General features: G+C 43.4%; 1 protein-coding gene across 1 annotated transcript in view; it reads right to left on the bottom strand.

The window, feature by feature from the left end:
- Positions 1–26,758, bottom strand: part of adgra2 (adhesion G protein-coupled receptor A2) — a 48,659-nt gene that overhangs the window by 8,172 nt on the left and 13,729 nt on the right. Inside the window, exons 2-7 of the mRNA XM_049578009.1 lie at positions 17,303–17,374; positions 2,574–2,645; positions 1,544–1,615; positions 1,381–1,452; positions 678–841; positions 77–290 (exon numbers count right to left, since the gene is read on the bottom strand). Coding sequence (XP_049433966.1) covers positions 77–290; positions 678–841; positions 1,381–1,452; positions 1,544–1,615; positions 2,574–2,645; positions 17,303–17,374 — 666 coding nt within the window. The remainder of the gene's footprint in view (positions 1–76; positions 291–677; positions 842–1,380; positions 1,453–1,543; positions 1,616–2,573; positions 2,646–17,302; positions 17,375–26,758) is intronic.

Genomic DNA, 26,758 nt, shown 5'->3' with positions numbered 1-26,758 from the left:
AGATCACTCAGTACTTTCTTTGCAAAATAATAAAGGTTATAAACATTTAAATATAGACCATAGGCTGTATCTGTACCTAGTGATGAAGGTGCAGTCATGCAGGACACTGTTTTCCAGCTGGACACCCATCTCTGGGTCAGAGGTCACCAGCTGACCATTGTGACGCCAGTGTAATGTGGTATTCTTGTCCACCAAGGCGGCGGTGCAATGGAAGGGCAGCCGATCACCTTTGAAGACCACCTGACGCTGGGACGGCAGCAGCGACAGGGTGTGCAGCTCCAGAGGGCCGCCTGAGCAACATGGTGGGAAAAGACGCAGATGTGGCCGTTACACATTAATTCTGCTGCTCTCTCATTACTCAACCTCAGCTAAATGTTTCCACAGAAGCTATTATGAGTCTGCTGTTCTACAGCAGATTGGATGCAGACAGCAGCAATTCGTAAATGCAACCCACAGGATTAGTTGTCAACACGGCTCACTGATACTTTTAGAAATATGTCCCTGCTGAGCTGTTGGGATTGATCTCTTTCAACCCCTTTTGGTGGAGTAATCCTTGAAAATACTAGGAAGATCTTGAGCCCTGTTGTGCACTGTCATTGTCATTCACAAGCCAATGTTCTCTGAAACTAAGCGGTCAACCACCTAATTCATATGCCTCACTCTAGCCAGGCTCTTACCACAGCTCAGCTGGCTTTCCCTTAGTCCACGCAGGGGCTTTCCCCTCAGGCTCCTTGGGTAGGCGCACAGGGTTTCGTCCCCCAAACGGGCTGAACTGCTGCGAAAGAAACTTGGGACCCACTGCAACCCACAGTCACATGACAGGTAGTCTGAGTTGAAGTTCCTGGAGAGAGAAGTGATGGTCAATTATCATACTTTTCACCAGGCTCAGATACAGTGTTATCTCTAGCTGCTCATTATAGGATCAACATATCATATCAGGCTTGATGCATATTTATTAAGTGACACCCACCCCAACACCCTATCTGTTAGATATTACAGCTTTATTGTTTTCACTCTGAAATTAATTGACTGTTTTATGCAAGAACTGTCAGCACTGTGTATAAAAAAAACAAGCAAAGCTGGTTCAGATTTGTCATATTTGTAGACAGACTTATCTTCTGATTTATGGTAGCCTGAGTTAGAACATAGTTTTCATCTACAAGTAATGCATAAATGAAAATATTCACATAAATCTTTGTTGCTTATTTGAGTTTTTCTGCAGCCTTGAAGTTGTCGTAAAAGCAAAACCCAAGGCAAAATAAATATAAACTAAAAATAATCTTTAGCTTTGTCTGGAATATTTATTGTTTTATTCATAGATGGAATGGTATGCTGTGAGAGTTTGTTGTGGTTATGGTGTCGACAGTGTCTAACACTCACACTAGCTTGAGGGACGGCAGCTCCTGAAACACTCCTGGATCCAGGGTCGATATGATGTTGCCAGAAAGATTCCTAGCCGAATACAATAGTTAGATGAGAACAAGCTCACTCCACAACACAGAGAGTTCAGTGTTTTTATGGGATGAGTTTACCAGTCGCTTACAGTTTAGTGAGATTGGTCAACCCCTGGAACATGTCTGCAGTCAGGCAGCCAATGCGGTTGTTGGATAGGTCACTAAAAGTGTGAAAAGACAAAGGAATGTGTCGGTTATTTTTGTATCGGGAGAACTCGTCTCAGTCACCCAGTCACAGATTGTGATATCTTGACTTTTTCAGTAAGCATGTTGTTTTTGTGCTATCTGATTAAACTGGTAAAACTGTGCAGGACCTCCTTCCATCTCGTTTGTAATAAAATAAATAGTGATTTTCCACTAGACTTTTAAAAGGCCTAGAATGTAAAACAACTATAAGTAAGCATGCTCACAGTCCCTGCCACTTTCCCTTATCTCTACTGCATGGGCCCTGTGAAGGTTTATCACCAATGGGGTAAAAGCAGGGCCCCTGTTCTGCCGTCCACCTCTGAGTGTGATGTATAGCCACAGCCAGAGAGGGATCTGCTCTGTTGCACCTCTGACACTACCCAGCAGAGAGCTGTCCAGAGCATGTGTTTATCTCCCCCTGTTTGTTTTGAGAAGCCCCAGACCTTGCAGGGAAAACACAAGTAGTGGGAGGAGGGAAGGGGAGTCACGCGGCGCACAGTACAGACGACCAGCTCTGACCCACGCCGCAACCAGACCTCGGTGTCCAAAGACACATTGAGTGAGTAGCGAGTGGCTACAAACAGCCGCCCTGTCACATCCAATGACGCGTGAGGAGCCTCTGCGTGGCCCTGAGATTTGTATGGCGGTAGATGCAGGGCACCAGAGATGACATTGCAGGGGCCCCTGCAACGATTAGCAGAAACACTTAGTGAAGGGGGCCTTTATTGTCGCACTAACACCAGGAGCTCAATATAGCACATGACATCTTCCATGAGCTGCCAAAACAGTATCTGCTAATATGGGCCTGTCTCTACCTCTCATCTGTCTCATACCAAACAATTGAATTCAAAGTTTCCATGCCTGTGTTTGTGATTTCTGTTAATATGTTTGCTGCTCTGAACCCGCATGTGAATCATGTTAATATCTACTTACAGTTTCCGAAGCTCAGACAGGCCCTGGAAAGCTCCAGGCATGATGGTGCTGATTAAATTGTGCTTGAGGTCCCTGGGGAGAGAGAAAATATTAGGATGATGAGAAAATGCATTCAGAGATGATGCTGAAATGCCTTAAATGAATAGTTCTAAATTCAGAAGGATACGCTTGTTTGCTTCCTCTTTGCCGAGAGTTAGATGAGAATATCAAGACCACTCTCATGCATGTGTGGCAAATTTATACCTGGAGCCAGCGGCTTGGCACAAAGACCCAAAATGAGGGGAAACTGCTGGTCTTGCTCTGTTCGAAGCTAACAAAATCTGCCTACCAGCACCTCTAAAGATCACTAACTAACATGTTATAATTGGTTGGTTTATGAGATCTCTACAGGGAGCTGAGAAATAGCATCAAATAGCCTATGGGATTTTTCCATTGGATTTTGGATTACTGCAAAAAATGAGCTTGTGGCAAACAAACATTTATGATACTTGCATGTACAGTTCACCAAGATAATCTTCTCAAACACCATTTTTTGATGTTTGAAGCGTAAAATGCAGTCGCCAGAAGTAAATAGCTAACATTAGGCTATAAAAGAACTACACCACGGTTGGATTGCTTCAACGTCACCGCCACAGTGAGGCTGTGAAGACATGTGATGACGCTCTGTACTTGAGAGACTTTGAGATGAGAGAACTGGGAGTGCTAAAATGCAAACTCATTTCCACGTTTAGGAAATGAGTTTGCAGTGTTAACAATGGCCTAAGTGCTGACAGAGGCGTTAACCAAGGGGAGCTGGAGGGTGGGTACTACGCAATGCTATAGCATCCCAGCATCAGTGGTAACCGCACAGCCCAGAGTGGGGGCAATAAGCAAGCCAGCAGCATTCACACACAGGGACTCACATACTCTTACATAAGATAAGACAAGATAAGATAAGATAAGATAAGATAAGATAAGATAAGATAAGATAAGATAGACAGTATCATCCCCAGATCCATACACTACAAGAGTATTGCACGATGCCCTAGTTCCACGTGAAGCTCAGATGCCCTACCTGAAGTAAATGCACAAAAGTCCTATACAAAACTACTGCATAAGAGCCCCACACATAGTAATTGCACAGGTGCCTGACACCAAAATCTTGCACATCCTTCTCATCTCACACCCACCTACACACACACACACACACGCTTTTCATCTCCTACTGTTGAGTAGTTTGATTGATAGTGAGACTAATGAAAATGTACACCTGTTGAGCTGTACCTTCTGCTTGAAAGCATCAGCTCACACTCCTGGGATGTGGTGACTGTCCCCTCATATATCTCCTGGAGAGAACATGGGGACAGCATGCCAATTATTTTTCCCGAACTTCTTTTCAGGTTTTGGAGTTGTGATCTAAATTTGACAATCAAGCTACCAAACCATGTTGTAACGCCATAAGGAATGCACATGCGGCCGGACCATCTTCCACAACAAAGAACTGAGAAGCTCGGATTACAGCAAATACAGAAGCAGCGTGACTTCATTCTCTGCACAGGATGCCATTACTACATTATATCTTTATCAATGATTCACCCTTTTGTTAAGTTTGGATAAAGCCAGGCTAGCTGTTTCCCCCTGTTTTCAGTCATTATACTAAGCTAACTGGCTGCTGGCTGTAGCCTCATACTTAACGGACAGACATGAGAGTGGTATCGATCTTCTTGTCTTCTCTTAAGAAGGTAAAAACACATATTTCCCAAAATGCTGACCTATTTCATCAACATGAAGAGTTGAATAGAAGGCCTCTTTAAGTTTAAAATGAAGTAGAGTGGAGACACAATTCCTAAAGCTGGCTCCTCCAGCGGGACACAGCAGGATATTTCTGTGCACAGATACGAAATCTTATCCCATCAGCCACCTGGGCTTGAGGTTAGCAAGACGTCGAGACTTGACCAAATAAAATATTAGTGGAATCTAAAACTGCAAGCGAAGGGCTCTGTCATTTTTCTGCTTGTTTCAGAATGACTCTTCCTGTGATAAAGTTGGCCATTGCAAACCATAAATATTAATTTCTTTGTCCTGCCTTTGAAGATCTAATTCCATACTATCCGCTGCACTTTTCCCCACCCTCTTCCCATTCCGCACCCACACCCATGTGTTTAACTATTCAGCCAGATGCCCCTCTCCATCAGCTAATCTGTGTTAGATTTTGAATCCAAGATGTTTTTTATTGGCCAGGTGGGAATAGCGAGGTTAAAGCGGGTCAGGAGATGGATGGTTATCGGCAGGACATGGCCGATGTGGGCTGGAATGCGATCCATGTTCCTGCAGCATGAAAAATGCCTGCTCCCATCGGAGTGGTCAGAGAAGAGGATTTCCTTCCAGGAGCTTAAAAGCATCAACGCTGTGACTGCATTTTTGTCTAATTCACTCCTGCCCAAGATACCACTGTGGTAGGGAAGACCTCAGGGGACTTTCTGGTGCTTTTTCCACCAAAATTATCTGTCATCACTGTACTCGACCACGCTGCCTCACACCATGCGCAACCTCAGGCATCTCATAACCATTGTCTTGTCCGCTTTCCAAGAGATGAGCTATTTTGATCAAACTAGGGCAGGAAAATTGTTTTAGAAAATGGCTTCCAGTAAAGAATTAGACCGTGCGGTATGGCTGGGATAGAGTCAGAGATCAGGGTTTTTGCTGTTGGTCCGCGCTCTCGCTGAGCCATTGCTCATATCTGGATTATAAATGAGACAGGTTATAATGATGGAGCAAAAGCTGTCTGGCCTCGGACCAAAAGGCTGAGGTCTGTTGTGTTTGTCTCAAAGCAGACAGTCTTGGACAGCTCAGCCCAGCTCCTTGAGAGCATGCCAGCTTGTCATTTTGCAATAACTTCACAGCTTTTTAAAAAGGTGGAGACATTTCCACCTCTATGCTTCTGACCAAGAAGTAAAAAAAAAAACATATCTGCTTGGTATATTAAAGTTTCACCAATCAAATTAAAGACGAGGGTGTGTTTGACAGAAAACAACTCTCCTTTATGTGTGTGTGTGTGTGTGTGTGTGTGTGTGTGTGTGTGTGTGTGGGCCTCTTGGGCCTGTCACAATGTATATGCGGTAATCTTTGTGTGCCTGTGAATGTACATTAGTTTCTGCATGTCAGTAGCTGTATAGGTTTTGTTGACCAGAGAACAATACTGCTGTTTCCAGTCTGTGTGTCCCGGGGCTCATTAGTGCAGCGATGAAAGACGAGGCACTGCCCACTATTTCCTCTCTCTGATGACTGTCTCTCCCTCCCTGTCTGTCCTTTTCACACTCATACATACATGCATTTGCTGAGTAACACTGACCTCCATATCTATTGTAACAGATTTAAGACAGCACTACAAGTAAACAAGACACCATGTAAACACCAAATCCTGAGGTTACTAGAAACTTCATGCCTTTCAACTTAGAAAGTAAAGATTCAAATGTGCTTCTTGTATTAAAATAAAGCATGATTCTCTTGTCATGAATGTTGTATGTGGAGATATCCTGTACACCCTTGTACTCACTGCTTACGCCACTCTAACCAAGCATGATGCAGTTTGTCATCATGCCTTGCATTTCAACAAATGGGTTAGTCCTGATTAACAACAAGAATATAATTACAATTTCTTTTTAACTTTGTAGCCCGCTCCACATCTCTGCTTGAAGCTAGTGGTTCAAGGCTACATTAGCTGCTAGCAATATAACATGCCTGAATTTCAACAGTTGGTGGTTGAGTCGCATTGAGGGTAATGTAGGCAACAGGTTTTGACAAGAATGTGTAGATTAAAAAAAGATGATTTCTCTGTTTTATCTGCATCACTTTTGATCCTTTTTCTTTTACTGTCCATCATGACTCTGCCAATGGTGTAGGAGAGCAAGCTAAATTGGTGGGGCACTCTTTCTAGTAACAATACACTTGAAGACTTTCAGAATACTTGACATCTAAAGACAATGTGAGTTTTTAGCAACAGACTATAAGATTTTGCAAAGACTGGGGAGACTCTTGCATGGTCACAATTTACCGGACTATAACTAGATCCTTGTTAAGGTTATTTCCCCATCCTGCTCCTGGTAGAAAATATTCTGCCAGACTCTGTTTAAGAAATATGACATGTAAAAGGGAAATTTCGGTTTATTTCAACCTGTCTCCTATGTCCTAAATTTGTTTCAAGTGACTAGTGACATAAAATTAATAGTTAGCATGTTAGCCATTAGCCTAGATACAGCCGGGGCACATAGTAGCATCAGACCTGTTAAAACGTAAGTGAATGGGCATCCCTTCAAGTGCAAAGTTAGTCCACTAAACAAGCTTTTTTTCCACAAAGATCGCCTCATATCGTTAGGATAAATGTCAGAGAACATATAGAAAATGACATGTAAACGTGTTGTCTTACCTTACCGGTGTGGTGCCATGTTTGTTTACCATTTAGCTCTGCTTTCCAAAGTACAGCCGAAATATCGTGAGAACAAGCAGCGATTTCATACTGTGCCTGAAATCTCGCGAGCTCTAGATAAAGCCCAGCTGGATACTACTCCAGGTGGAGGTGTCTCGTCCTCGGTCACATCCAGACCTTGACAATAAGGCTGCAACCGGTCCCATTCCTTGCAACAGAGGCATTCCTCTTCTGTGGGCACTGGGGCACAGCATTCACAGGTACACCACCAATCGCTACGGAGCCTTGCAGCAGCCATTCCTCCTCTCTTGTCATCTACCTGTTGCGCCTCTCTCTCTCTCCTCCTCCATTCTTCAATTTCACAAAGCTCTTCGTCAGTGTATTCTGCCTTATAAATAAGGGCTGCCATCAGACTGCTACTGCTACTGTCCGGTTCTGCCTTCTAGCTGTTGCTGCTTGTTCTCGCGAGATTTCGGCCATGCTTTGGAAAGCAGAGCTAAATGGTAAACAAACATGGCACCACACTGGTAAGGTAAGACAACACGTTCACATGTCGTTTTCTATATGTTCTCTGACATTTATCTTAATGATATGAGGCGGTCTTTGTGGAAAAAAAGCTTGTTTAGTGGACTAACTTTGCACTTGAAAATTGCCCATTCACTTACGCTACTATGCGCCCTGGCTCAATCTAGGCTAACGGCTAACATGCTAACTATTATTTTTATGTCACTAGTCACCTGAGACAAATTTAGGACGATAGGAGACAGGTTGAAATAAACCGAAATTTCCCTTTAAGGATTCCTTATGAGTCCTCAAAAAAACCCACAACTCTAGAAACCAAAGATAAAAGGCATCATATGTCAACAGCATTCTTTTCAATTCGGCATAAAGATAAGCTGTGTTTATGTACAAACTTCACATTTTGGATTTTGTCACCTCAACTCACTACCAGCCTCCATTGGTCCATTGGTCATTGCTGCGCTATTTTAGTGGGAGGAGACTCTGGGAATGAGAGGTGAACCATTTCAAAAGTTAAAATTTCTCACTAAATTAAGTGCTTGCTGGTGAATCAGATACACACCAAACAGAACACAAACTCTTGTTCACAGCACAACCCCACCAGTTTCTCCTCATTTTCCACAGAACAAGAGAATGAATACTTGGTCACATTTTTGTGCCACCCCTGAGTCTCCTTCATGTTTACTGTCTACCCAGTTTGATGCTTCCTGTTTGGTGATGGAGAGAGCACAGCTATTGGTTGCTGACACGATTGAACTTCAGCATTTGCATGAGCCAAGACTAAAATCGTACAATAATATCAAACCAGCTTGATTTAATTGATGAGAAAAAAATAAGACAGCTTGGACTGCAACTTACATGACTTACACCAAACAACTGAGATCACAGAAGCGCGCCACAACATTAGCAAAATTCTCCTGATTCTCTTCCAATATTGGAAATTTGTATGTGACAATAAAATTGCCTGAGTAGTTTGGTGTAAGGCTGGCCTTGGAGAATTGGGCCCATCACGGCATCCTTATTTGAAACCTTAAATATCAAAATTATTTCAAGATTTGCTGACGCTGTTTGTGTTGATATGTCTTCTTTCTATACAGTTCCCCTGCTGTGCTCAGTTATCTCATGCAAAATAGATAAACATTTCTATCAAATTACCTTACAAAATAAAAGTCACAATAATTACAGTGTAAAACATAATTATGACGCAAAGGTATATTGGTCTTGAAGCGCATATGCATACACATAGACGTTGGCTTTAGAAGATATTGAATCGGGTTGCATTCATTGCCTGGAGACTTACAGGAACCTAAAGCATACATGCACGACCCTGACTAAGCTGCAGAGAACCTTTGCCAATGTAACGGGCACTGAGAGCCACACACTTGCACATGACACTGATCGTGTGCAGTTTTTAGCACCACAAGCTCTCTGACTCATCGACTAGCAGAACAAAAACACATCTGCATTTCTGTACCTGGCTTGAGAGGTTACAGCGCTGTGTGTGCTTTGGCCTGAAGAGTGTCAGCAGTCCACTACTTCTGATACACTCTCTTATCACCACACTGGGGAATGTGGAGGAGCTCAACGGAGTCAACAGGACTTGAAGCACTTGCCAGGCACTGTAGCCCAAATGTCAGCTCTTGTTTCCTGCCACAATCCCATCTAAATCAGTGCTGCAGCCCCGCACCACTCACCCAAACTCTCAGATTTATTTCCAACCTTATTTCAAACCTACAGCGCAGTAGATCCAGCAGGCCTCATACTCAGGCGATGACTTGTCTGTGTGCCCTCTGGAGTAGACAGAGCCCTCCCTGACAACAGCTTCACAGCTCAGTGGCATCGACACTGATGACAACAGCTGTCACCAAGCAAGAGGATAATAGCAGAGACAAGGAATACTTCAAAGCCTCATGCCCACTGAGCATGAAAATATAGTTAAAAAGGTTAGAAGCCGTAACTTGTAGTGAGTTCTTTTTTTATCATCTTCAGTAGCAGCATGTACTTCCTCAAAAAACTACCGATTGGCGTTGACACATTATTATTCCTCTTTGAGTTATGCTTTGTAACCTTGGAACGTGCGGTGCTTTATCCGCTTCGCCACATGCAGCCTGTGTGATGGGGTTGTGACAGACTCAAGCTCACTCCCAGCCCAGAAGGAGCCATTGTCTGCTTCTGCTGGGCCTAACACCAGCGGCTGCCGTTAAGAATGTCTTTCCCCCCCAGAAAACTCCTCCTGATCAATGGGGCTGGTCCTCTGCCATTCTGAAGAGTCATTTCTCTGTGGGTATATGGGATGAGCACCTGGGCCCCATGCAGGCTGGAGAGGAGCGACGTGCTTGTAGGGCAGCGAGAGGGTAATAATGAAGACATGGTCTGTAAAGCGCACCAGACGTGGAGTGCTCCATTATCAGGAGCACAGCGGCGGGGACTGGAGTGCTCCACTGACATTGTTTAGGCCCTGGACCTGGAGGGAGCTGGGAAAATGACTGAAGCCAGGGAAAGGCCACTCATTATCGCCAGACTGGAATCAAGAATTTCCTGTTCCTGGAATTTTTTAATGGAAAGACATGACATTACAAGGCCAAGCTCTATACTCAAATTGTATTTATATCTTGATTCAAACTAATATAAGCAACTTCCTGACAACAGAAACAAATGTCTATAGAGGAATTAAAGCTTTGTTGGGGGAAAAAAGCAAGGGGGGGTTAACTGGCACCTTGGTTCCTCACAGAGGTCGGTTGAGACCATTTTTGTGCCGCGTGTCATTTCCTGTCTGGTTGGCGTCTCTAGCAGAGGCCCTTGCTCGTTTATTTTTACAGTTTCCTTTTTCTCCTTTTTTTACTAGCTAGCTTTCCCCTGTAGGGAGGGGCAGGTGGGTTAGGGGATTCAGTACTGAGCAAAATCGTCCCTGTGTATGGCCCCGCAGACCCCACCTCCCTACTCCTCAACACACTTGCTCACAATGGGGGCTCTGTAACACAGGCCCCAAACGTACTCCTGCCTTCCCCCCAAAACAGGAAACCGGGATCTGCCGAGCTCTTGTTTTTCTACTAATTTCCTGCTTTGCTACCCCTTCCCCAGATTATTTTCTTTATTTTTTTTCTGGTTCCTCTCAGATTGGATATGCCTAATCAACTTTTTATCTGTGTTCATTTAGAGACCAATTTCTTTGGTGCAGCCATGAAGCTAAAGAAGCAAATATAGACTATTATATTCATAGAGCGGCTATCATTTAGATTATAAAATAAATCTGAACAGTCACCACCTGATCATCCACTGCCAATACTCGAAAACGGCCCTGAGCTCTGTCCTTGACTGACAGTTACATAAACCGTGGATCCAATCTCCACAGAAATAGCAATACACACTTTTATTTGAAGTGTAAAATGTCCTAAGTTGATTATATGTTTCTATAGTCTGAAGCAAGACTGAGCTGGAGATTATTCTGCCAAAGAAAACTCTGGAACCACGGACTGTTATTGACTTCACTTCTGGCTTTTGGAGTGGCCGAGACAAGGGGGCGATGCCTGCTTTGGCAGCTCTGCTGATTTTCATGAGATCTACCAGCAAGCACATCAGTCAGATACAATTAAAGTTTATGGTTTAAATGAGACATAGAGTAGAACATAATATTTGTCAGATTAATAATAATGTTAAGTTTCTCAGGGTCAGAGGTGACCGTTTTCTCAGGAGAGAAAAGGCAGTAAAATGTTATTTTGTTTCAGTTTTTCCACTTACTGACCTCAATCATATTAATGAAATGATATTACTTAAATAGAGTGCCTCAATCTGAAAGACCCAAAAGTCACATTGAACATCTTTACCAATAAATGAACAGACACAGGGTTCAAACAATGTACACATTATAACTGGGGAGGAAACTGAAGGAAACTCCTTTCATTCAAATTATCAATGAAAAGGGGGACTCATGTCCGTGAGTGAATTTTCAGCCGGTAGGTGGACTACAGCATGTAGAGAGTGAGAAGGGGGAGGAACAGCGAGAGACCCAGTGAGCTGGGAGAGGGGAGATGCAAAAATAAAGCAGAAAAGGAACACAAACGGAAGTGGGGGGAAGTAAGTCCAGGGAAAGCTCAAGTTCCTCTGGAGGAAAAAATGCCATTGAAACCATATCAAGTTTGCCGAAAGAGTGTGCGAGAGCGAGTTACTGGCGTATAAAACGTACGATTTGGTAATGGGCTTATGAGGGGGCTCGCTCGCTGTTTCAATAAACCCCTAGAGCCATGACTGAGCTAGGCTTGCAATACAAACACACCCCGTTCCTTCAGTTTATCTGAAAGACACATCTGGAGTCTATCAACTCCAGCAGCACCCCCCTTTCTGTTTCCACTCTCCAGCACGCTTAACCCCTTCCTCACCCGCTCCACCCCTTAATGTCATGCACTCTCATTAGGTGACTGTTGCCTAACCAGGGGCCACTCAATGGCGTGTGCAGGCAAACATGCTTACACAAATGTTCATTTTTCTGTGAGGGAGAAATGAGACTCCCATGTGCAACAACCTCCACAGCTGGCCTTAGCTCTCCTCCGAGTGGTGGGCTGGTACAATCTGAACCTTGTCTTCCCCAGACTGGTCTAGACAGAAGGGCTCCTTGCCATGTCCGCACATTCTCCGCTGTTTTTACATGCTTATAGCGCTGCCCACCTCTGCTTTGTTCCCACTCATCAAGGTAATTTGCTTAGCCTGTGTGGAAATAATGTTAATCTCCCACAAAGAAAAACAACCTCAGATTTATATAAGACAAACTGCAGGAGTGTGCTTTCCTTCTCTCCCTCCCCTCTCTCTCCCTCTCTCTCCAGCCACCATACCATCTTTAGCCATCTCGGCTCCGCTTCCCCTGTGTCAGATGGTAAAGTTGTTTAAGTTGGACAACATCCTAACCCCAGCCGCTCAGAATGGCAGAGGCGATTTCAAGGTTGGTTTCAGGGAGGCTCAGGCAAAGACTGAGTTTCCCGCCTCCCCTTTTTGTGAAACAGATACTATCAAGTCAAAAAAGTAATGAATTGGCCTCAGCCTTCTCCACCATAATGTGATAATCGTGTATATATTCTCTATCATGCAGACGTTTTTCTAAACACATCCAACATCTGCACATACTCATGCCCTGTGTGACTTAATGGTCGCAGGTTTCAGCGCAAACTTCCCTTAATTCTTGTTGCTCCGCATAAATCACAAGCAGCTCCTTATTTCCTGGTGTTGAATGAAGCTGTTGTAAGTCAACAGGAAGTTTTTAATAATCTTGCATGATATTTCCTGTGCATGCTCTTCTGTAGTGCAACAAAAGTACAGTCATGCCAGGTAGATTCATACACATTTTAGACTCTCTTGTTGACAAAGTCTATCATGCTGCCAACACCTATGAGCCTCTAACCACCAGTCCATAACCACAAGCCTCACTCCTGCCTTTCAGACCTGTTCACTGCAAGCGCCCTGCTGCTCCCTCATCCATCATCATCGCTGCCCTCTGCTCTCCCTCTCTGCTCCCTCTCTCCCTGTAGGGCGAGCAGACCTGGTAATGAGGGCCCCTTGTGCCCCTGCCTGCCTGTCCTGTGTCCCATGGTGCAGTGGGGCCCAGTTGGACAAGAGCCAGACTGCCTCGGCCCTCTTTGCTCATTATTCTCATTACCTCGGCTCAAATCAGCGCAGGACAGGCTGCTGGGATCTGTCCACAACTCATAAAGGTCCCAGCTCGTTAGCAGGGCCGCCAGCGTCAGCTCCCATCAGAAAGGGTGTGCACAGAGGTGGAGGTACTCAAATAGGTACAGTATCAAAGGCCTGATATTTTGCATATATAGCAAGCACCGCCACAGAAGCCAGGTATGATTCAACGGGTGTTTCATTGCAAATGCTGGAAAAAAATGAGGGATTCCAAGATCCAAATGTAGCTGTTGGATGGCAAGCCTATTTAAAAGAGCTACAAAAACACAGTAGTCCAGTAAGAGGGCAAAAACAAACAAGGCTAAATTGCTCCTCTGCACTTGGGTGGTTTGGCAGGTTATGAAGGCAATAGTGGCTTTGAGGAGGTTTGTCCCAATGAAAGGGCTAACTGTGTAGATCGCTGCACTGTCTGGCCCAGGCCTGGAGGAGGGTGGCCTGCCCTGGAGCTGTATTCTCCAACTAACAACAGCAAATCAGACTGCATTCAACTCTGAATAGATGTCTGGTGTGAGTGTGTGGGTTTTGAGTGAGCATCTGCTGAGAGAGTTACCAGACCCATTTGAAATGACTGGACAAGAAGTGAGGGTGCCCATACTAGGAAACACTCTCACAGCTACAGTACACAAGTCACAGCAGAGATGGGCCAGGAGTGAGAGTGTGCATGTGCAGCCAGGGAGCAGACTGTGTTTGTCCTTGTCACGTAGGGGAAGAGACGCAGTGTAATTCCCTGATGTGTGTTTACTCAGCCCTAGTGGGCTGGCCCTTTGATTACAGCGCTGACCACATAATATGAGTAACTGTTCACTACTGCTCCAAATGACAAGCACATGTAGACGACAAACTGGAAACAATGAGTGGACCTGAGGAGCGATGGCTGGCTGAGGAGACAAAACAAAACTGAGATCTCTCAGTATGCACAAAACTCACGTCCAAACCTTTACTGTGAAACTTACTACTGAATTCATACCCTCAAACCCTTCCATCACTGTGACGGTGAATTTCAATGTGGCATTTTTCACATCAGACAGCAATTTTACCATGAGCTCAGATGTAATTATAAGCTGTGCAGGGCTCAATTAAAGGTTGAAGACGTCAGAGTGAGTGAGCAGACCTCCACCGCTGTGTGTCAGGGAGCCAGCAGAGGTTAAGGCAGAGGAGTGAAATGAGGCCTGCATGATTTACGTTATGTCCTCTCCTCACACCAGACGCCCACATCTCCCTCTGTGGAGCACAAGTATGTGTGAGTGTGTTTGCCTGCCTGTTCTGCATCTTTCTCCCAGGTCTTTAAGCTGTGAGCCTGCAGGAACGCTCCACCCTGTTACCCCCTGCTGGTTTTATCACAGCTCCAGCTACAAGGCCTAGTTAGTGGGTAAGCTCAGGTTACCCGACCCACCGACCCCGCGGCGCTACAGGGAACCCTGTCTGCACTTATAAAAACAAGCAACATCAGCTCATTTTACATCAAACAATTGAAGCTACAGATCTTCCTCGCCTTTAATTTAGTATCAGCTATTCTCCCTGGTGGTATTAGTCACAGGATTTCGGTGTCATGTCTTCCTGTCAACAACTTTTTCAGCGTCTTCCGTGCAAGACAGTTGAAGTGAGAACTTGGCCTTGGAATTGTTCACCCATAGCATTCACATGCCAGACATAAAAACAGCAATTTCAGCAAATTTGGCTATTGTCCTCGACTGGCACGTCTGATGTGAGCTCCAGCAGGTAGGTACTTACAAGCTAACAACTGCAGCAAATTACCATATTTTTCCTCCTTTCAACATTTTTGAGGAGCTCATTAGCTTCATGGGTGGCAGCTCTGAGTGGCATGTGGAACTAATATCCCTTCAACATACTCACCCCCTCACAATATAAGTATGTCTGTCTGCCAGACTACAGTATCCAGGCTGAAGCGGCTCCATGTGTGTTGTTAGCTGCCAGGATGTTATAAAGCTTTACTGAGATGCTCTTTAAAACAACACCTTGAAAGAGTGTCTGGTGAGAAACACACTAGATGTAATTCTCACATCCCAGAGGCCAAGAGCGGTAGCTGGTAAACACCAACACCGTAAACACTGAGTTTGACCAAGAGACATATCATATCATATATACCGTACACTTAACCTTTAGCACACGCTGCTAGCTGTCCATCTCCTCTTATTCCAGTCAAGTAAGGCAGAGGTGGGACCAAGTCATTGTTTCACACGTCATAAGTAAGTCCCAAGACCTAAACAAGTCATAATGCATTCTTTATCAAATGTCATGCAGAATAATGATAGATCAAATTTACAAAAATGAATGCTTTTTATTATTTGAATGCATTTGTCAAAACAAGTTTGTTGGAACTTCTATTCGTTTTTTTGTTGACCACTGCATAGTTTTTGTACGCCAACACAATATCTTTGGTATCATTGTTTCCAACTGGCGCTCCATAACATGACATTAGCTCTCCATGACACTCTCGTGCAACTTCACTGGATGCTGACAGAGAAGTTCAAACAAGGTGAATCTGTGGACTTAAATGTCGACTTGCTGGAAATATTTAGTGTTAATGTCTTGTGTGTGTGTGTGTGTGTGTGTGTGTGTGTGGTGGTTAGCACTGTCGCCTCACAGCAAGAGGGTTCCTGGTTCGATCTCGGGTGTGGTAGCCCTTCTGTGCGGAGTTTGCATGTTCTCCCCATGTCAGCATGGGTTTTCTCCAAAGACATGCAGGTTGGGGCTAGGTTAATTGGTGATTTTAAATTGTCCGTAGGTGTGAATGTGAGCGTGAATGGTTGTCTGTCTCTATGTGTCAGCCCTAGTCTGGCAACCTGTCCAGGGTGTACCCTGCCTCTCGCCCAATGTCAGCTGGGATAGGCTCCAGCCCCCCTGTGACCCTCAAGAGGATAAGCGGTTAGAAAATGGATGGATGGAAGTTGATTCAGGAAATGGAGTGAAACACTTCTATAAAACATAATTTCAAATCTTTTGGCTTGGGGGAATGATTCAATTTAAATCAAAAGGCTATAGTCCAAGTGAAGTCAGGAGTCACTGGTGTCAAAGTCCAAGTCAAGTTGCAAATTTGTGACTTGAGTTCTACTCAAGTCACAAATTTCTGAGCAGTTTTCAGTGTTTGGACTCACTTGAATCAGCATGCTTTGAGCTAAATGCCAACATCAGCACGCTAACATGCTCACAATGACAATGCTTATATGTTGATGTGAAGCATGTTTACCATCTTAGCATCCTAACGTTTGTTAATAAGCACTGGTCAAAACCAAAGAACTGGAAAAGAAATTGAAATTTTGACCTGGTTATGGCATTAGATGAAAAGTTAGCCAGAGCTATTATAAGCTATTATCCATCCTCTGGGAACCATGAATGTCAAATACCATGACAATCCATCCAATAGATTTTGAGACAATTCACAAAAAAAAACTACCTCATGGTGCTGGAGAAAAAGTCAAAGGATCACCAAAGTCATTGTGATTCATCATCTATGGACTATGAATATTTGTACCAAATTTCATGACAATCCTTCAGTAGTTATTGAGATATTTCAGTCTGGACCAAAGTGGTGGACAAACCAACCAACAGACAGACTGAAGTGAGTGATAAGGCAAAGAGCTACCCTGATAAGCAACAGTGCCCACCATGATTCCTTTCCTGTTTGTCACCAGTAAAAGTCTTTCATTCATATTCTCCCAGAAATTTTCCTGTCTATCACCTGTCTCACACCCCATTCAGAGAGATTACGGTGCTACTGAGGAGGGTTAGACTGTCTGTGAACCACAGGCGAAGCTGCCAGCACACACCTCCTCCCAGAGATCTCCCTTATCTTGTCCTGTGGAGTGGGGTTTACCTGATAATGAAGGACTAAAGTGTAATTATGTGAGCTTTTCAACATAACTCTGTGATAGCCAGTCTGAGTGTATCATCCTCCCTGCTGGACAGAAGCCCATGAATGGATAGCGGCAAACGGAGCAGCTAAGATCTCACTGATATGCTGTCTGTATTTCTCTACAAAGGCCCCGAGGCGTGCTAAAATAACAGCTCACACATAAGATATATCTCATCTTGTACAAAATAAACATGACATTGTAGCATCTGCAGAAGTGAAGTATTCATATGGGATAATAAACAGTGGGCTACTCACAGTTTCTCCAAAGCGTTAAGTCCAAAGAAGGATCCATTTCTCAGAACTCGGATCTTGTTGTGGCTCAGTATTCTGTAGAAAAGAAACGGTATTGTTAGAAATATTCCCACTGAGAATAAATTGAAGCATATCTCATGGTGCTAAATCACTATCTTGGACATCAGCTTCACGGCTAAGGGAGAGTTCAGGTTTAACTAAACACAAAGTGAAGGGGTCACAGGAGGAGGATGAAGTCCAAATAAAATGTCTAGTTGGTGCTGCAGTCACACGACATTAGTCTGACCACAGACATTAGCTTAAGATGTTTCCAATTAATGTTAAAGACGGAGTAGGACATCAAGATAAGGAGGGAAGCTGTAATCTTGATAATCATTTCGCATACATTTTCACATCAAAAGGATGTCTGTCCACATCAAACACACAAGTGGCGGCACAGGCCATGTTAATTAGCCCTTTCCCTACTGGCGAATCACTTGGCTTATGGGGCTCTTATCAGACCTGAAGGCAGAGGGCCACGGGACACACTGGAAGTGAGGCTGAGATTGCTTTGTCCGGGAAATGGATATTTACAGTAATCACTTTGCTCTGACAGACTTGCCACTGTCAGAGTCAGTTAGAAAAGACCTTTGTATAAACTTTAAAGGGATAGTTTGACTTTTTTGGAAATATGCTCATTTGCTTTCTTGCCAAGAACCAGATTAGATGATTGATAACACAGTGTACATTAAATATGACCCTCAACCAACAGATGTTTAGCTTAGCACAAAGACTGAAAGCAGAGGGATATCAGCTAACCTAACACCTGACATTATTATGGATCCTACTGAATAGTTTGATTGGCTTTTTTTTCTGGTGTGTCACGTTCAACGTCACGGATGGGCCTGAAAACAGGTCAGTAATTAGTAGAAAGCAGCATGGAGGCCAGTGAAATGTTACTATGGTTACTTGTTTTCTTTACATCTCTTACTTACTTAGTCTCTCTCTCAAACTTGATGCTCAACTAAATTGTGAACGATGATCGAGTGCTGCTGGGACAGAAACGCACATTATTTTGTGGAGGCCTGTCATTGCATTTCGACGGTAAAGGGGCTAAAATGGGTGTGTCCACTGGCGTGTCATATTTCCATCACTGCTGATCTGAAATGATCGGAGCTAGAGCTGATAAAAACCCATGACGACTGCAAAGACATTCATCCTGGGAGGAGATGCTAATGGTGACCTTACCCTTTGAACACAAAAGCCAGATGTTAGTGGGTGTTAGTGGGTTTATTGTCCAGTGGGAAAAGTTCTTGAGATTTAAGTGGTAAATTTACGAGAAAAAAAAGTCACAAATGTGCAGCCAGAAAGTCAGGTGATGTAGTAAAAAGAGCAAAACAGTCCATGGAGAGAGTAAGGTGTGGAACTTCCACACAGGAGACTGAGATTCAAGTTCTGTGTGTCAGTGTGGGCTTATTATTTTCCGATTTGGTTGACTTACTTTTTTAGTTTTTAGGATGTATAAAGCTGCTGAATGTACAATGTGTTTATATTTTAGCAGAATAGCTGAATAGACCCGTTCATGTTGACGTCATATTTCAACATTGCTAGGATGCCCAAGAATATGCACCCACGTGTTAACAGACTCACTGGCTATTTAAGTCCCGAGGGTGGCAGTGGCATCATTGGTTATGGAAACCTGGATGCTAAAACCATCTGCCACAAAAAAAAAAAAAAAAACATAGTCAAGCTGATGACCCTCAGTGGTTTAACTGCTCACCTTGCTGCAGTGAGGTAGAAGTGCTCTCCAGAACCCTATGACATCACTGTTGGGTGTGGTTATACATGCAAAAAAGCAAAACACTGGTGTTGAGTTACTCTTTAACAGCCTCCTGGACCCATGGGGACATTTCTTAAAACTAAAATGTTAAAAAAAAAAAAAAAAAGGCATTCATCCTTGTGTTTAAAGCCTTGTGGATGGTTGTCATGGTCTCCTTCAAAATATGTTTATGCTGTATACTGACTTTGAGTACTGAGTTATACTGTATACTGTTTTGCCAAATACCCTTTGAAGAAACTATAATTGCTGCCTGGATTATGTTCACTGGCAATGTTTTATCAAATTCAGGAGGTGTGACGTTCTCGCAGTGCTCAGGAGTTGAAAGGAGCAGGTCAGGGTGAATGGTTGGGTCTACACCAGGGACTGGGGTTTGCATTGTGCATGTGTTGTTAGGTTTAGGCCACTAAAGCACTTGGGAGAGGTTCGGGAAAGATTGTGGTTTTGCTTGAATATTGAAACAGGCAATCCTGTCTTCAAGTCAGAGTTGACTTTTTAAATATTCAACCAAGACCAAGATCCCCTGTGCTGTTGCACATTTGTTGTACATGAACATAATTTTCAGGAGGCAGGGTTCAATGTTTACACTACTGTGTAACATGGCTCTGTGGATCCACGGACCTGCCCACGTCCCCTCAGCAAGAGCTCAGGGTGCAGCAGGGGCTCTGCTCAGGCGACAGCCCGCCATCATTAACACACCCTTCAGTTTCACATCATCTTCGCCTCTACCACATGGTGCTTAATGGGCTGTTTGCAACATTAAGTGTGTTCTTAATCGAGAGAGTGGAGCTGTGTGAGCGCCTTTAAAAGTGGGAGCGGACTGTGAACAGTCTGTGAGATTTACAGATTCAGCAGCAGCAGCAGTCCCCCCCCCCCACCTCCCGTTTCCTGCCACATCAATAAAAACACCGCCTTCAGCTCTGCACCTTCCAACTCACTTAATGACCAGATTTAATCATCCAGTCTTGGTGTACAGGGACACAAACTGGCCTGACTTACTTCTTCACTTCAGTAACTTCACTGACAGGAAGACAGAAGAGAAGCACACAAAAGGAAAGCCAAAATGGAAAGTAAATTATCTTCTGCTCCAGTCATCCTGGACACCTCAATCAATATCTTCCTACAATTATCTACCAAAATAAGAAACCAGAGAAATTTATTTTTAAACCGGCTGCAATCAAGAGACGAGAGCTGCTCCATTGATAATAACTATAATACTGAAACCGAGGCCGCTCTGTTTTATTTAGCATTTAAAACCAAAATTACCTTTATTTTAGGTTCCACTGTGAAAATGTGCAACATCAATGGAATTACTATCGCAAAAATCCACATTCATTTCCAAAGCTGAGGCCTCAGAAATTGACTGTCTTATTTCTCCCTTTGGAGAGAAAATTAAAATCATGTTCACAAATCCACAGTGAATTGTTGAGATAAATCACCGTTATTAAGTCAAGACTTTTCTTAGGTTGGATGGTAGACAAGAGCAGAGTCAGTCCTCCTGTGGCGTAGCCCGCATTTGAACCTATGACTCCTGGACCTTAAGGTCTCTCACTTGACTTTGGGCACGGTATCTCTCCCATAACTGGATGCAGGCCCGAGATGAAAGCTACAGAAGATCCGGAACTGCCTGAATAATTCAATACAGATAGAAGAGGAGAAAGTCACATCTGGCAAAGAAGCAAGCCATTTAATTCAACGCAGACAGTTTAGATACAGATAGTTCCTTTTTAACTAAGCTTATTATGCAGGGGGAAAAAATGATTAGTCAGTGAACAGCTTATACGTTGGTTTTGGTGTGCTCGAGTGTACATATGTGTGCATAAATCTTTAGGGTGCTCATCTAATTCTGATATGTTTTGAAAAGCTTCCTTCTTAAAACCTGTACAGATGTGTTTATGTGTTGTGTCCATGTTTGTTTGGAAAAACATTTAATTCCACATATGGCATCCTATCACAAAACCCTCATTTGTCTCAAGTTATGACATTTCAACACATGATATTTCAATTTGCTTGCTACTCTGTACACTTGAAAGCTAGGCTTTCACAAATAAACAAAGACCACAAAATGAGCTAACTGAAACCCTCCCACAGACAACAAAAGGCACAGATTTCCAGGAACGCAGGGGAGTTGCAGAGGCTGGACACTACTGGATAATCCCCAAAGCCTGATGTTTGGAGCACAGTTGTAGTGACGGACATTGTTCTTTCATAAACAATACAGAGAGTACAACTCTGAGAAAGAGAGAGAGGGGCAGATCTCTGTAAACAGACAGAAATAGTCAGCGTTCCCATCAGGCTAAACAGGAAACCCAGCCAATTAGCTGTTTATTCAGAACCTGGTTTCGGAGGTCAGGGGTTGTAGAGAGAGCACTTCCCGGACAGCCATCAGACAGATGGAGCAGTGTCCGGAGGCAGGTGACAGCTGAGGCACATGAGAGTGCATCACTTCATCACTGGAGTATACAAAGGTTAACAGAGCTTTACAAGCAAAGAAGATGAGTAGCTTCTTAATCATAGAAGTCCATGCTGCTGGGAGGTCTAACGTCTGCTCCATGGTGCTACTGAGGCCTTACTGTACACGAGCGGCTTCTCTTCGCTCCGTATAAGTGACAGATCAGATGGCAGATTGAGTTAATCTGCTTTCAAGAGCAATAAGATGTATGGTACATGGCACGACAGTGTGATAACTCAGTCCAGACTGGGGATGGTATCTCTCACTCACTTAACCCTTTCAGACCACAAAGGCCTTTGAGAAATCAGACGAGCTAATTGAATCCATCTAATCTATGAAAAAAAAAAAACAAAAAAAAAAAAACAGGACCACATGTCAGGCTCCAGCATCCCATTCACCACTCTCATCTAATTCATTTACATGAAGATCAAAAAGCAACGAGGTCATATGAAAAGAGCCAGGTCAAACAGAAGCACAGACACCAGCCCTCCTCTGGTGTGGTGTACTCAGAGTCGAGGGGTTAAACAGGGTCAGTGAAACCACAGCAGACACAGAACGCGTATATATAAACAGCCACTTCACTTCGTGTGCTGCTATGTTTGTGTCTACAAGTCTGAAATGAAAAGAATACATACATAAAATCATCAACATCTTATGACTGAAAACTATACTGTGGTCAGGAAAAGTTTTTCAGGGGAAAACTGTGTATATTATATGTATTGTGCAAACAGTTTCATAATGGCCTGGGCCCAAACACGCTCTAAAATAGCTCAAATAAGCAGATATGTAAAAAGCATCTGCTTGATTAATCATGGACCAGGAAGTTCATCTATTGTGCTCTGCAGGAGGCCCCGTCTCCTAGATATTCTGTTTATATACAAGTAGTTTGAAACAGCAAACCAGTTTGAGGGAAACATAAAGCTGAGCTATAACATCAGCAAAACAGCAGCTTTATTTTTGTTATCACCTTTTTATTAATATTTAATCATGATCTTTCCCTAACCTTAACAACAGGGCGTTTGTTGTCTAAACCTAAGACAGGAGTCTGGGCATGAACCCAAAGTTCTGGTGTCAGGGTCCTGCCCACCATCCTCCCCAAACACCTCCATGCAAGGCCTGCATGATATATTAATGTAGTGTTTCATTACCTGAAAGAAACTTTGTCTCTAAACATAATCCCTGCAGCAATTATGTTGCCACAACGTAATTAGAAAATCAGTCTCTGCGAGATGGTTATGATCAGGAGAGAAACAGTAAGAGACAACTGCAGGTAACGTGGTGCAGTGACAGGGTCTGGATAGGAACATTTCCGTCTCAAGAAAGTTCAGGGTGTGAGTGTGTTTTACCACAAAAGTTCAAACTATGGAACGATGCAATTTTTTAACATGACATATATCCATGTGTGTGTTCTATAAATTACTGAAAAATCCCCTAAAGCCAGATGTTGGCGAAGATCTGTCCAAACACATTTGCTGTTGTCAAAGCAAACTAAAACTATTAGCTGCACACAGTGTGATTTGCTCAAACATATTGTAGGAAATGCAGTGGGTTTTTTGAGTCATTTCATTATTTTTAAAATAAGAAGAATGACTCCTGCTAGTGTGCTTGATGTTTCAGTAGCAAGTGCCATAGCTCAGTGTTAGCTCATGGTTTCCTTGGTGCATGACAGAGTGTGAAAAAGTAAAAACCATTCAAGAAAGAGTCTTGTCTTGTAAACCGCAGCAGCTCCTCCCTGCACCGTGCCACTCACTTTGTTGGTTTGCTCAATTTGCTTTCTAAACCCACAAAGCCTTTGAGGGCCACACAGGGGCATGACAGCATGTCGCAAATCGTATTTGCTCACTGATTTACTTCCGCCCCCCCCCTTCCCAACTCCTAAGTGGAAGGCAGTCCCACTGTAACATACTGCCTCAGGTCTGGGGGAAAGCCTGATATGTGTGTATGTGTGTGTTTTCACATATGTGTACCTGCATGTGCCGTAAACTAGAACTGTCTGTCAAAAGCAGCATGCCTCCTACAGCTGCTTTTGGTTTTGGGTCATTGTCAACCAATCATTTCACTGAGGAATCATCTCTGTGGTGGAGCTGGGAAGGCTTGCTGTGCGGTGTGCAGCACTGAGACAAGCAGCAGCTGAACAGAGTCCTTTCAGCTTTCCACATTGCAACCTGGTGCAGAGGGACAGCGAGGGAAAACTGTCCTGTCCTAACCACATCCAGAATACTGCAAACCCAAACTCAACAGGATGTCCTGTTTGCATTCGGCTACCACTGAAGGTTTGGTGTTAATTTCTTTGCATCCCTCATACCATCTCCCTGCTAGTCAATACTAAAAGGAACAATTCAACCCAAACTCAAAAATATGTATTTTTCCTCTTGATACACTCGCAATCCGTGCAAGTGTAGCACTCTGCATGGAGGAAGCTGTCGTCTGTGATGTGCACAGCCAGAGAGGTGAATGCAGTCAGACAGCAGACAAACACACTGGACTATCTGACAGCGGGGTGAAATGATTTGCCTCATTTCCAATGCAATTCAACTTGTATTTCAACTTTGCAATTCAACTTTTTCCCTTACCTGTAGTGCTATTTATCTGTCTATATTGTTTTAGTATGAGTTGCCAATGTCTGCCTTCTCTCCAATATAATAAAACTAGATGGCACTTGGCTTGTGGTGCCAAAGTGCCAAAACAATACATTTACGTGCAAAACTGACGCAGGAGGGGTACCTAGCCTGTCATATTTTGACGTCCACTCACCAAGCGTCTGTATTTGACGAGCAGGGAGTGAGAATGTGTTGCAGCCGAGGAGGACGCCATTAAGATTTACATCTTGCGCCATCATGAGCACAAGCCTCTAGTGAATAAGTAGATGCACGCTTCTTTTTGTGCGGTCATACCGTTGGCGGCCGTAGTTCAGTAGATGTAAAATAGTTCCTACATGAAACTGCTCAAAACAAGGTCTGTGGATTATCTTCAGTAACTGGGTCATGATTTCTGGAAAGAGACACTGCTTTTGAGTTTTTCAAATGCATTCTTTGGTGCTTTAAGCACTACAAGTTGAGTGCCATCTAGGTTCATTACATTCAAAGTCAGACATCTCTACAGCCGACATCTCAAACACTCAGCAACTCACACCAACACAGTCCAATCTAGAGAAGTATATCGTACTACAGGTAAAAGGTAAACTAGGTTTTTTAATTTTAGGGTGAACTATCTCTTTAAATCTTCTTGTTTTTTTTATTAGTGGGGAGCATATACAGGAAATGCTCCATCCTGGTTTGGCATTTAGTCCAGGACATGAATGAGATGCATTTGAGTGAAAAGCGCTGATTCAAATTGGCCTCTGCCGCTCTCTAAATATTCAGGCATGCTGGACTCAGACAGGGAGCTCTATGTAGCTGCAGGCCGTAACAGCAAACCACAAACAGAGTCAGAGACTTAAGGCGGGATTTATATTTAATAAGAATTCATCTGTAGGCTAAGCTGCATGCGCTCATTAAGTATTTATTACTCTTTTTTAAAAGTGATAGTTATATTTTCTGTCATTTTGAAGGCAGAGTGTTTTCTGCAGTATCACCCAGCACAACACCTGGAGCTGCTGCACTGTGACTGCACATTGGTCACTGATGAAACAGTGTGAAGAGTGTTGATTAGACGCCCCACCTCATGTCCCACCCTCAGGCGTTGATCTAGCTCTCCAAGGCCAACAGAGACACAGAGACACAGGTTCAGCGTAATAAAGAGAGTCAAAACAACCTGACGGGCCACTGTGTAAACATCATTTAACTTTGGATAGGTCTCTTACCCTCAAGGACCACACGCGATGTGAAAGACAAGAACCCTTGAAAGAGATTGGTAACGTGCCATAAATCCAGTCCCGATTCGGAGACCAATGGGAGCCAGATAATGGGAGTGATTTTCAATGAGAGTCCCAGAGCGTCATTATTGAGTTAAGCCCACTTTAATTAGCATGCTGACTTGATAATGCACATGCTGGTGTGTGTCACAGCAGTACTTAAGTTCATATAAATAAAACAGAAAATAATTTGGCCTTGAGGGAATTTTCCTTAGAGGTAATTAAATTCTGCTGAAAGCAATACGATTATCCACTTTTACACTAACAGCGCAGCATTGTGTGAGCGCTTTAATTTGTGTACGTTACAGCTGAGAACATTCTATACAAAACCATCAGTGTGTTTTACTGCATTTTCCCTGCTTTGCTTTCCATTTGAGGAGCTTTCTGCTTGCCAGAGTTGCATTTCAAGTACACTGGCAGTTCACAGAGGAGAGCTAAGTGGACATGGCAGCATTTCTCTTTATATCCACATCACACACACTGCACTTGGACTAATGAGGACAGACGTAGTGGATCAACAAAACATTGTGGTTGAACCAAAAAGATGGATTAAAAACAGTATTACTTAATTTGGCTGTTACCAGGTTTTCCGAGGCCGCTTACTCCGTCCAAATGACAGGTCTAATAGATCAAAAACCATTATGACATTACACTGCAGTTTAACATCATAGACAAGGAGCTGGCCTCAATCAGGGAGTCTCATTTCAGAGTCAGTTATGAGCTGAGGGTGCATCAGTGAGAAGGGATAATAAGATTATACCTGTGTTACATGATACGGTAAAGAATGGTGGTCTTTAAACATTGTTAGAGTTTAAGGAATATTTTGTCAATTTGGCAAATAGGTTTTTCACTTTCAGCCAAGAGTAAGCTGAGAAGAACAATACCTAACAATAGATTTATTAGTTTAGCCCAAGCCAAGAACTAGTCTCACACATAACTCTCCATAAAATCAGAAATTGTTTTTACACTTGGCTCTTTGTGCAAATTTAACAAAATGAATTACAACGTGTTAAGTAAAAAGCTTTAGAGGTGCTGGAGGGTGGATTATGTTCCCTTTCAACAGATCCAGGCTAGCTGTTTCCCCCTATTTTCAAGAAGCGGCAACCTCTGGGGCTGAAAAATGATGCCAACTTGGAAGTGCCAGAAACTGCAGTTCCTCTAATGGCCACTTGAGGCTGGCTCCAGAAGCAAGTCAATCCCCGTAGACCACGATGTTAAAATGCCCAATTTAACAGCAGAATAAACAGGTGTACAGCCTGGTACAACAAACAGTTTTGGTCTCTATAGCTGCTTTTCACTTTTGTGACAGCTGTGTGGGGTTGAATTTTTATATAACTT

Source organism: Epinephelus fuscoguttatus, linkage group LG6 (genome assembly GCF_011397635.1).
Source record: "Epinephelus fuscoguttatus linkage group LG6, E.fuscoguttatus.final_Chr_v1".
Taxonomy (NCBI): Eukaryota; Metazoa; Chordata; class Actinopteri; order Perciformes; family Serranidae; genus Epinephelus; species Epinephelus fuscoguttatus.
This window is presented reverse-complemented; position numbering and strand designations above follow the sequence as displayed.